The sequence below is a fragment of the Corvus hawaiiensis genome, chromosome 3 (genome assembly GCF_020740725.1).
Source record: "Corvus hawaiiensis isolate bCorHaw1 chromosome 3, bCorHaw1.pri.cur, whole genome shotgun sequence".
NCBI classification, from domain to species: Eukaryota; Metazoa; Chordata; class Aves; order Passeriformes; family Corvidae; genus Corvus; species Corvus hawaiiensis.
The window spans coordinates 107,006,563-107,018,456 of NC_063215.1; the positions used below are offsets into that span (position 1 = coordinate 107,006,563).

At 49.0% G+C, this 11,894-nt stretch overlaps 1 protein-coding gene across 2 annotated transcripts; it reads left to right on the forward strand.

Moving 5' to 3' along the window:
- The first annotated feature begins 42 nt into the window (after positions 1-42).
- LOC125323414 (TOG array regulator of axonemal microtubules protein 2-like) lies at positions 43-7,058 on the forward strand. Of its 2 annotated transcripts, XM_048298355.1 has the most exons (5): positions 43-74; positions 1,029-1,132; positions 2,475-2,679; positions 3,863-4,079; positions 6,678-7,058. In XM_048298355.1, exons 1-5 carry the CDS (start codon positions 63-65, stop codon positions 6,911-6,913), a joined length of 774 nt encoding a protein of 257 aa, XP_048154312.1. In that variant the 5' UTR covers positions 43-62; the 3' UTR covers positions 6,914-7,058. The 2 variants fall into 2 exon arrangements, with proteins under 2 accessions (XP_048154312.1, XP_048154311.1); XM_048298354.1 differs by lacking the exon at positions 6,678-7,058 and having other exon boundaries at positions 3,863-4,465.
- The last annotated feature ends 4,836 nt before the right edge of the window (positions 7,059-11,894 follow it).

An 11,894-nucleotide genomic window follows, 5' to 3' on the forward strand; every position in this document is an offset into this window, starting at 1 on the left:
AATTTAAAAGGCTTTTGGAACAATCTCTTTCCACCCGTGACCTGGAAGATATTCTGACAAGAATGAAGAAGAAAGTAAGTGCTTGGTAGGAGAAATGTCTCCTTTGTGCAAGTATTGCCACTGCTGATATGAGATCAAACAGACCTAATCTTATCTCATTCCTTTCCTGCCAAATCATTTTGCTCCTGGGAATGAACTGTTGATCTGTAGCCTGTTCATCTGCAGAGCACAAAGGAATTGATAATATTAGGGGAAAAGTGTGGTATTGGATATTTTGAATATTGGCCACAAACAGGGAAGGGAAAGAGGAGAAAATGGGTTTACATTTAAGCATAACCCCCCACCCCACTATCCCTACTCTGCCCCCAGTGACGCAATTAAGTGAGAACAGTGCTTCTGGAGATAACAGAGTCTTTGCAAAAGACACAGGAAGCAGTAGTGCCAAGAAAATTTCCAAATATACAAAAGATGTCCCAGTCAATCCCAATTCCTACAATTACTGTCTGTCTTCTGGGAATACTGCCTTGCTGTCATGCCCTGTGCAGCTGGAAGAAGCTTGGTGAATTCAGCAGCATCCAGTGGAAAATCATTTGTTTGCCTGGGGTATTTTTATTCTTTTTACCTACATTATAGAAGGGAGTGTGCCTTTGTGCAGCAACAGGGAGAGTGAGTGTGGAACCAAATCAACTTCCAACACAATGGGCCAACCTCCAAAGAGTCCAAATTTTTCTGCAGCTTCCTTTAAGAGCATTAGTTCCCTACCAGTTTGCATTATTCCCATTTATGCTCAAGAGGAATGCATTTGGGATTTTAGACTGCTGCTCAGTATGGTAGCAGCCATAACCTGCCATGGGCTATTGAAAACAAGGAGTTGGCATCACTGAACCTCTGGCCTATTTCCTTCTGTAAGTTCGGAAAGGTTTGCCCAAGCCTTGGTTGCAGTGATCCTGGTTATAAGTTGTGTTTTAAACAGGTAATTTCCTATTTTACATTCTAAAGATCCATGGGGTTTCTTTATGCCTTTGTAGGGGATGGAAACGCAGAAGGATGAACACCCATCTGTCGAGAAGCCTGTGAAGAAGAGGAGCGATGGCTCGAAGAAGCCCCAGGCCACATTGCCTTCTAGTAAACGGTACTGAGCACTTTAGTTAGATGTGACAAAGCACATGGCAAGCTTTACATGTCTCTTCCTCAGGAAAATCTTTCTGGTGGAGATGACCTGTGCCAGAGATTGTTTCCTTTCCCTACAAATGCTCTATCATAAAAAATGTCTCCTTCTGCATTACGCTGAACACAACTTCTCTGGAAGGGTTTCCACAAAAAATGGGCGACAAAAAGACACCCATTGGTTGCAGCTCAGAAGATCCAGTGCAGTGGCAAGGACAGTGCTGTGGAGGCTGTGAGAGGGCCATGTCTCCGCTGCCTCACTTGGGACAAGTAAATTCAAGCAGGGTTTTTTTCCTCTGAGAGCAGTCTTTTTCAGATGGGTGTTTTGATGAGAAGTCCCAGTCTAGAAGCAAGATGCCGTTCCCCAAAATAGCACTTCCCATGCATGTGGTTTGGCCTTCCTGAGTCATGGTTTTCTTACCCTCAGACAGTACCAAGATGAGTAGTAAGTAGCAAGCCAGTTCCTGAGCAACTTTGGTCAACAGGTGTCTCAATGTGGACGTTTTGTCTTGACATTCCTGTCCTTCATACTGTTTGCTTGATGGACAGCATGTTTGGTTTATTTCCCCCTGTGCTGCAATCAGCATTTGAGACAGGAATTTGGTCCTTGCTGTCTCTTCCTGCCAGTGGGAGAGCTACTTGTACCTGTTGTCCTCTGATAACAGAGGGGATTTATTTAGCTCTGTCATGCTCAGCGCTGGCAGGAGAGTGACCACATGCCTCAGTAGCGTAGTCAGGATCTTCCCATGCTCAAGAGAGTTGTTCCCAGTGGGTTTGTTAAGCTGTGGATCTAGTCTCTAGGGAAGCAATCATGTGAGCGTAGTGCTGGGATGTCTGGCTTCTGTTTTTATCCCTGTTACGGATTTTCTGGATCCTTCAGATATGCCCCTATCCATCTGTTCAGATGCATCTGAGCTACTTTTCCAGATTGTCATGCCTGCTGTAGAGACACTTCTCCAGAGGGATGAGTTTCCTTATTAGAAGACGCACACCTCCCTTACGATGAGGCATTTAAACATGGAAGTAGCATCTCTCTTTCCTCACAAAGCAGTGCGACATGTGTACCTGGGAAGCCGTCTGGAGAGAAGTGAGATGCATCTCATCCTTGGTTTTCCTGAGTAAGCACTGGTGAGAATGTTGCTTGCAGATTGTCTCCTGTAATGATTGTCATGAGGTCTCCCGTTGTTTTTCAGATCAGGATTTTCTAGCTTGAAATCACATCATTAGGAAACCTCTCCAAGATGTTCTGCTCACAATTAACTGAAGGTATGATCACCAACAGGTCCGCATTTGGTTTTATTTTCCAGGGTGAAGTCTACCTCTGATGGACGCCGCCTACGCCGCCCAAAAGCCCAGGTCACGTTACCTCCGGCTGTGGAAGAAACGGAGCCGCTCCAGAAGCTGTACAATCTCCTGGAAGCCAAGGAGTTTAAGACACGGATGGAAGGAGTGGCACTCCTCCTAGACCTGTGCAAAAGCCGCCCCCAGCTCGTCTCCACTAACACTGTCCAAGTATGTAGGGTGTCTTCATTGTTCCTTTCCTTCAGCTCCTTTCCCAAGCCTGTAGCAGGCAAGTTAATTCAGTGTGTCTTGGCACTACATCCTGGCTGTGTGGGACAGGCTGCTGCCTCTTACCCTGAAATATTTAATTCAGGTCCACGCTTCAGGACAAGTTCTTTCAGTCCAGATGTATTTGTCTGGCAGGTGCCTATTGATGCTGTTCATCAGATGAGGACAGAGTTTTCTGCTGGTGTAACTTCTGCTGTCTCCTACTCCCACTTGGGTTAAGTGAAGGGAATCCAGCCACTGAAAGCGTGGCAATTATTCTCTAGACAAAAAAATGGGTTTGGATGGGGAAGAGAAATATCAGGCTGGGCAGGTTTAAACCAATTTTTTTTGAAAGGATACTTCTGTAAACTCCGACTTGTCTTGCACAGGCACAACTCTGGTTACTCGTTTCCATCGGCATCCCTAGTCCTCTTGGTAAAGACGGTGCTCACCCTTCTTGGGGGGGTCTTTTTTCTCTTTGGAAAAGGAGGGAAATGGCTAGGGACAGATCTCTTCCTTCTCCTCCCAGTAGCTGCTTTTTCCCTTTGTCCAGAAAATGGTGCCTGATAATGTGGCTGTCAAGGGACTGAACCTGCTCTAATGAGAGCGGTCCAGCACATTAAATTTCAGAAGTCTACCTGCTGGGTAGACAATTGGTCTGGATCCTGGAAGAGTTGATCAGAGCCCTGCACTTCTCCAGACACAGGTTCTGAGACAGATGGAACAAAACCTGGATCTCCTCCAGCCATAGTTTTGGCAAAATCGTAACTGCCCTCAGAACTTGAGGCAACTGTGTAGAAAAAGGGGCATTGTAAATATCTGGTTGCATACTTCGAAAGCAAAGATACCATTTTGCATCAATAAATGGGATGAATTTAATGACTGAAATGTGGAGAGAAACACCATAGGAACTATCCTGTCCCCACCCAAAGCTCTTCAAAATATATGAAAATCTTTCAACCAGCATGAGGTTGCGCAACCATTCCAGTGAGTGGCCCACAGGAAAACAGGGAAATTGTGCAAGCAAGTGCTGACCTGACAGGAAGGATCACTTTCATCTTTTACATTGCTGAGTGCTCACTTCTGCGTCCCTTCCTCAAACAAGGACATTTTAATCCAGCTTTCATGTTGTTTGTTCTCTTCACAGATTTTTGATTATTTTGTCCCGAGACTTGGTGATACGCACAAGAAAGTGAAGCAGAAGGCGCTGGACGTGCTGGCTGAAATCGTAGGCATCCTGAAAGATGGCTTAAACCCGGTGATCATCTGTCTGGTTGAAGGAATAACAAACAACCTAAACTCAAAGGACCCCGGGGTTTATGCCGCAGCTGTGAAAGCGCTGGAAGAATCCATGGCTCACTTAGGTAAGGCTGAGCCCTGGCATGGACTCTCCTCAAGTGTGTCTCTGCCTCTGCGAGTCAAGAGAACGCTGAGTGCCTTGACAGCTGTTGTTGTCTGTGGAAACCTCCAGCTGACATCCACCAGAAGCTGTGCAGGTGCAGTCCTTACGCACCAGTCCCCCACCAGGCTTGAATGTGCATCAGCATTTCCCAAAAGTCCCAGGAGCCCTTGGCTCTGTGCTGCTTGTCTGAAGAGGAAGTGCTGGACTACAGCTTTGCTGGAATTCAGGGCCAAAGGGATTTTTGGAGTTTGCCTGGGCCCCAGTTGACTTCCCAAATGAATAGCTTTGCTGTTGGCATGAAGGGACAGCGGCGCATCAGAACCTCTGCAGAGCAGCCTCCTGGAAGGCTCCACATCATAGGCATTAGCTTCATTAGGACAGCAGGATCAGTTCTTTACTGCATGCTTGCATGAAGATCATTTGGGACCTCCTTTTTGTATCTCATGCAGGAAAGGAGCTCTTAATAATACCCTGCTACTGAAACCCACACTGGGGTGTAGCTCTGTAGTGGTTCCCAATGAAGCAGATTGCCTGCTTTGTCACTGCCAGCCCTGGTGACCCTGTGAGGGACCACAGTTCATCCCACACACGTTCTGTCTCCAGGAAAAGCTTGCCTTGGCTTATTAGAGTGGTAGGACTCGAGGCTTGCAGGCCAATGCAGGCAACAGTAAATTCAAACATGACCCCCAAAACCGCGACAGATAGGCACAAGGAAAACCAAAATACATACGCCGGTCAAGTATTGGGAAATCAGTTCATTTTCCAGTCTCTCTGCCAAGATCTGATTTCACAGATGTTACAGAACCCCACAGGCTACTGAGGCACTGAGCACTAATAGCTCTTGTATGAGTAACTTGGAGTCTTGTCCCTAGATCCACACAGGTAACCTGACAATTTAAAAACAGCTTATCCTTCAGGTGGGAATGGAGGTGTGCATTTTGGAGCCTTCTCACCCTTTTCCATAGGGGAGAGAGAAGATCACCTCTGCAAAGCTCTGGGATGCAAAACCTTTTCACTGCTTACGTGTGATTGAAGTCTTGAGGTCCCTGATGTGAAATGTTTAACATAGCTCCTGGTACAGCAGACAACTCTGGATTTAAAAAGTGACAGGAGAGCTTTTCTTTTGGAATTTAAAATCCTCCCAGGTAGGCTGGAAGGAAAGAAGAAAAGGATTCAAAAATCGGCAGGAATTTCCTTTCTTTTACAAAATGTAGTTGCCCCTGCCCTTTCCCACCCCACTGTCCTTTCTCTTATGACCTCAGAAGAGAGAGCAGAAATGTGTGTTTCCCTTGTAGATAAAGTATCCCTGATGAAAGAGTTCAGCCACCGCAGGAGTGAACTGAAGGGCCAAGCTCTGCTGGATGTCACGGAGCATCTCTCAGGTATGGCCTCCCCTTCTAAGGCAAGAGGTCTTCCGAGGCAGAATTTACAGGGAATGCCAGTGAATAGACACTAGAGTGGCTCCTCCAAATCAGGAGGTGCTGAGCTTGTCCCTCCTGCCCAATACCCATGGAAGGTGTATTGGGCAGGTTTTCCCTGGCTGCTGCAGAGGTGTGCAGCATCTGAGATGGGGGCGGCACTCGGCCTCGGGGCTGAGCTCTCACTGGGGCATCTCAGAAGCTGCCTCCAGGAAAGGGAGGGGCTAAAAATTCCCAAGCTGGCTCCTCTCTTGGAAGCTCAGGGACAGCTCTGATCCTTTAGGGAAAATGGTGGCAAATGCTGTTTCAGGGGATCGGTTTGTTTTGTCCTCACAGAATTCTTGCTTTGCTCTTGGAAAGTTTTGAGGCGGAAGCCTGCAGTGCCTGGGGGTCACAGCTTAGGTCCAAACTCAGCACACATGTTAGAGGCACGGATTTTGTGCAAGGCAGCCTTTGGGGGCAGAGGGGCAGAAGCAGAGTGCTGAGGCTCCCTGCCTGTGCTGTGGAAGTGCCATTGGACTGAGCATTTCAGGGTGTGCAGTCAGGGTCTTCCTATGTCAGCGCTGCCCAAAATGCTCCAAATGCAGCTGATAATTGATTGCTCAGAGGAGCTTGCTATGTCAGCAATAGCCAAGGGATGGAAAAATGATAACCTCAATATATACTAGAGAAGACAGTGTATAGCCTTGCTTTATTTATAGCCTTGCTTTAGCGGGGTCTAAATCCACTGCTAATTAAGCCAGGTCACAAAAACGGAGTCATCCTTTTTATTAGAAATCTCTCAATTTCCTCTCTAAAGTGCCTTTCAAACCTTCAGCAGTGGGTTTAGACAACTTCTAAATGGAAATAAACAGCAATTTGACATTTTGGTCATTCATCATGCTGGAAACAGATTGTGGAATGATTTAGTAAAGGTGTGAAGTCTGCCACAGGTACAAGGCTCGGATCTGGAGAAATTAGTCCTGAGGGCTTGGTGGTTCTGTTTTGGGGATGTTCAGCTGCTTTGCCCATTTCTGGATCATGGGGCTCTCACTGTTATTTCACTGATCTTAGCCAGAGAGACTCCCAAAATCACAACTAGAGGTAGATCCTTGTTTGCATTAAGGCTGGTGGTTAAGAAGTTTGCATCTCTCTTCCGGCAGCGCTTGTGGCATGGGTTTATCCCAGGAGCCCCGAAGTCGTCCAGCGCTACGCCCTGCCCGTGCTCTGGTCCTTCCTGGGGAACAAGGCGCTGCCTGTCCGAAGCGCCAATGTCCGCACTGTGGTCACCAAGCTTGCCTGCGCCCTCTACAAGGTGATGGGCGCCAAGCTGAGGAAGCATGCTGCCAGCCAGCCTCCGCATGTGCGGGAAAACCTCTCCGACATTTTGGGCTGGTGAAGGCTCAATGACCTGCAGGAAGATGACAAAGTGCTGAGTTGGACACCTCCGGACGTGACTTCTTAGCTGTGCCAAAAAGGACAGAATGCAAAGGAAGGGTGTGCACCTGCCCCCGCTCTCTCCACCCCCCTTCCTAGTCGTGGCATGGGGTGCCTGAAGCAACTTCCAATTGAGGACAAGGTGAAGGCTGAGCATGGCTCAGCCTCACAAAGAGGTAAGGCGGGAGCTGGGCCGCTCTCTGGCGGGAGGAAGGCTCTTGTGCCAGCCTAGAGAGCCTGGGCACATTGCCAGGGAACAGTTCTGCCCTGCATGTGCCCCCTGCACTGAGCTGTGCTGCTCCCAGTGCCCCGTGGAGCTGTAGGGCTGCTCAGCTGTGGGGCCGGGAGAGGAGCAGGAGGGTGCGTGTGCAGCTGAGCCATTCCTGGAAAGCACAGGCCTCTGGGCTCCCTGCTGTCCCAGGGCAGCCCAGAGGCCAGGCTGTTCCTGTGCTGGCTCTGTGCAAGTGGGTCAGGGTGTCTCCCTGGTCTGCCTCAAGTGGCTGCTGGCAGGAGCATGTTTCCCTGTGCAGCTCTTTAGAAGTTTCCAGGGAATCTCTCACATGAAATACTGTAGCTTCAGAGGCTTTATGTTGGCATTGTGGCCTCTGTTATATTTTGTGTTTCCATTTTGCAGGACTGACTGGCTACACTCTTGCGAAGAAGTTTACCGTGGAATCTCCCTCTATGCTCCTTCCCTCCAAGCCATTGCCTCCCATCCAGAAGAGCTCTCCTTCTTCTAACACAAACAAAATAAGTAGCAGAGAGCAGGAGAATGGGAAAAATGTCACCGGCAATGATGATGACAGGAGAAAAAAGCAGGAGCTGAGTTCAGAGAGAAAAGGACATATGGTAAGGACACCAACCTAAGTCCTGTCTGGTGGATTTCCAGTTTATGTGCTGTAGGCAGAGCTCGGAGACCTTTTGCTGTGGTGTGAGGCCAGGGAAGCAGCTGAGCAAAGGGAGAGCTCAGCAGGACACTGCACTTCAGGCTGTCTTTGCAGTGGGTGTGTAGTGCAGGCTTCATGTCCTCAGCGAGTATCAATAGCAGGGGAGGTCTTTGAATGGTTTCTGGCTCTCTTGTGGCTCCTGCTCTGTCTTATGGCTGAGAAAACACCAACAGGCAGTCAGAGCAGCTGAAGTTGGCCAATCTTGTGAACCAATCCTTCTACATTTAGTAAACTACGGGTATGTGTGAACCATCTCTGTGTCTTGGTGGTGTTTTCTGTCAGCTGTGTCCGGTTTGGACGGAGAAAGGTGTTTGCTGGAACAGGCAGTCCTGCAAAGTCAGTTCCAGGTTGTGTCAGCTTTTGAGTTGTACAGCCATGCCCTTGTGCCCAGTTGTCTCTGATGCTATTTCTAGACTTCATCAGCTTCTGGGCAGCTTTGTGCATTCTGGCACGGCTTTGTCCAGAGGGAAGGGATGGCAGGTGGCCATGGGGAGAGCAGCCCAGAGCCCACCCCCACGATTGCCTTTGCAGCAGGGCCAGGACCTGCAGTTGTTTTGGGTTTGCCGTGGGGTGCAGGAGGAGGCAGATGAACAACAGCTTTGGTAAACAGAATGTCCAACCCAAGGCTTGTGTACTTGATTCCAGCCTTGCTGAGAAAGGGCCCAGCGTATCCCTGAGAGGAACTGATCCTTCCACTGAAGTTTGAACAGGGCCTGATTTGGCTCTTTAGCTGTGCCAGGGACAATGGGATGCTAAGGAAGGGTGTGCATCTGCCCCCGCTGCCTCCACCCCGCTTGCTGGACATGGCATGGGGGCCCTGGAGCAACTTGGGCAGGCAGAGGCCTTCCAGAGAGCAGCAGGGCAGGGAGCTCAGCAGAACTTCCTAAATGCTAGTGAGCCTGAGATGATGGATGTGTGGGAGCTGGAGAGCACCGAGCATGCCCAGAGCTCAGCAGCATCGGGGCTCAAAGGCTGCTGGGGAACTGTACGAGGGAAGGGAAGCAGCAGCAGAAATGAGGGGCTTGAGAAAAGCAGGTTTGGACATCCTGCAGGATGGCTTTGTGGGGACTTGGCTGGAGATCCGCACTGGCTATTAGGTGCTTTAGGGACAGGGAGAGAATAGGGATCCAAGGCCATTCCCATACGATCCAAAAGGCCAGAGGAGGCAGTGGCACCGCAGAACATCTTGGTGCCAAACATGTGGATGCCATCTGGGAATGTAGCCACATTTCCAGAGAAGTGAGCACAGGGATAGCGATGGCAAATGTGGGACATGGCCTCTCCCTCACCACTTCCCTTTCCATTCCCGGTCCTAGACCAAGTTGCTCCATCAGTTTGACATCTCTGCCAGGTCCCAGCTAAGAGCATGGCTAAATGTCTTCAGGCATGAATGGGGGCAAGGCTGGATGCTTGATCTGAGGAGTACTGTGTTCTACTCTTTGCAGGCTTCCTTGCTGTGTTCCAGTGGTGGGGATATGAAGAAGGGATCATTGGGACCACCTTTGATCCCCCCAATACGCAAGGCAGTGAGTCCCCCTGTGAGCAGTGCGGCAGCGTCTGTCCCAAGCTCTCCGCAGCTGGATTTCCAGGAGTCCCAGGAGATGAGGTAAGCCAAGGTTTCTGCTGCTCCAGTGTGCTGTTCCCCTCGCTCTTCCCGTCTCATGAGGTTATTTTCCACAGTCATCTCTCCCTTGTATTTAGGCAAACCTCAGTGTATTCCCCATTTTGCCCATCTGTGGTGATCCAGCACAATGGCAAAGCCAACACCATATGCCCTAAGAGCAAAGGTGGTTGTGGGGAAGAGGAGGCAGGGCTTAAGAGCACCTCAGAACAGGTCCTCTGCTGGACTTGGCTACTGATTCCCTCTATGGTGTTTGTGCTGTCATTTGGGAACTGTATTGCATGGATCTGGATACTGCGGTTCTTTGAATACTGTGATCCTTGCCTGTCAACTTCTGCAGCCATGAGGATATGTCAGGGCAAATATTGGCTACTGAGGAGGTGTCTGCAAATTCAGGTGCTGCTCCTGTAAATGTCAGGTGTGACTTCTCTGTGCCTGGGCCTCCACCGTGAAACCAGAGCCCAGATAAAACTTGGGGTACAGATGTATAATCTGATCGATGTTTAGTATTTCGATCTGGGCTTAAGATCAAAGAGGGCAAGGTGCTAGAGAAGAGTTATAGGACTGTACCTGATGCAAAGACATTGGCTTGGATATATGTGTGAGAAAATGTAGCTGTCAAGCTTATCCTAGTGACAAGGATAAAGCAGGAGTCCCAGAAGTATCATTCCAATTGAAAAGCGTCCGTAGGGCTTTTAAAGTGCAATCGGAATATCCTTACCTAGCAGCTGAGTTGGAAAAGGCCTTTTTGTCCTTGAAAGAGCAAGGAGGTGTACTGTCATTCTCAGGAGAGAGCAGTGCTATGGCCCCATGTAGCCCGAGACTGTCACCAGTGTAAGGCATGAGCAGGCAAAGTCAAGCTTGGGCCGGAGAACAAAAGTAGCTGCCCTCCATACAGACTTGTGTCTCAGCTCAGCAGCTCTTGCTGCTTCACAGAGGCTGTAGGAGCCACTTGGCTGCAAAAGGAGAGAACTGGGCAGGTCTGATGCAAGTTGAAGAATGACTGCTGTGTTTCAGCCGGAGCTTGGCAAGCTCTGTGGGACTCCAGCACCTGAAAGCTTAAGGACAATTCCTCAGCTTTGCATCGTGTTGGGTTTATGTGTTGCATTTCCTCCTTTATCAGGGGGACCATGCTAAGAAGGTTTGCCTCCTTTGATGCTACACACATTCCGTGCCCTTCTCTTTCTACCTCCTCATATGTTCTTTTGTCCTCCATTTTCTCAAGGCCAAGATCCAGCAGCAGAAGCAAAGAGAAGAACTCTGAACATGCAAGTAGGTACAGGGCATGTCTGTCCTAAAATGACCATTGGAATGCTGACCCAGGGGTGGCATTGTGACAGTTTGGTTGAAAACCATCCTGGTTTAAATGTCTTCAAATTCCTTTCAATTCCTTGATGGGCTCTCCCAGAGCCTGGTCACTGGGAGTGTGCTCCGGTGGTGCAGTGAAAATTACTCCAGGAGCTGCACTGGTACCTTGGGGCTCGGGAAATGCGCCACAGGAAAAGAAAACATTCCTCTCCATCCTGCACATGCCTTTCATCTCCCTGCACCCTTTCTAAGGTCATAATTAGTAGAGAAAAAAAGACATTTAGCATGAAAGGAGAAATGTTCCCACTCCTTCCTCCTGCCTTTGAAGGAAGAAGGAGAACACCTTCCCTTGGGGCAGTTCCTGTGCTGAACCCTTTGAGATCTGAAGGAGATTCATGGACATTGCCTGGTTTTGCATGGGGAGAAATAGGGAAACCTCCTTAGACAGAAAGTCCTTGTGAATGTTCTAGTTAAGGGGAAGGAGACTTCCAAATGGATGCAGCCTATGCAGGATCAGAGTTTGTCATCCTCTGACAGCACAAGCCTAAAGCCACCTATGGCAGGTTCACGATAGCAAATCTCTTCCCCGACTCTCTCTGCCCATGTCAGTATTGCAGGCTGAGGCTGGGGGAGGAGATGCCTTCTGCCTTGTCCCCCCTCCCTGCCTTGCCTGATCCCTGACAAGAAGAGTTGTGCCAGGTCAAATGAGGTGTCTGGTGCATGTGTGTCAGTCCCTGCTTTCAAGTTCAAAGCCTCAATGCCAGGGTTGTTGTTCCTTTGCTATCTCTGGGCGTGGAATGATAGGAGAGATGAGATTTGAAGAAACAATTTTGCTGATGCAGAAAAACGATTTATCATTGATGGAGGCCTGTACAGAATGATTAGTTCTCTGAGTTTCAAAAGCTCCGTTGGAGAGCATTTCAGATTAACCTGCACCATGCCATTTCCATTAAGAAAATTTTGAATTGTCAGGATTAGCGAAGATCAGAAATGTTTTGAGGCAGGTCATGTTTATGTAGGGTTTGGGTGTCTCTGCAGGAAGGAAAGCAGGGAATAAACTCCTGGAG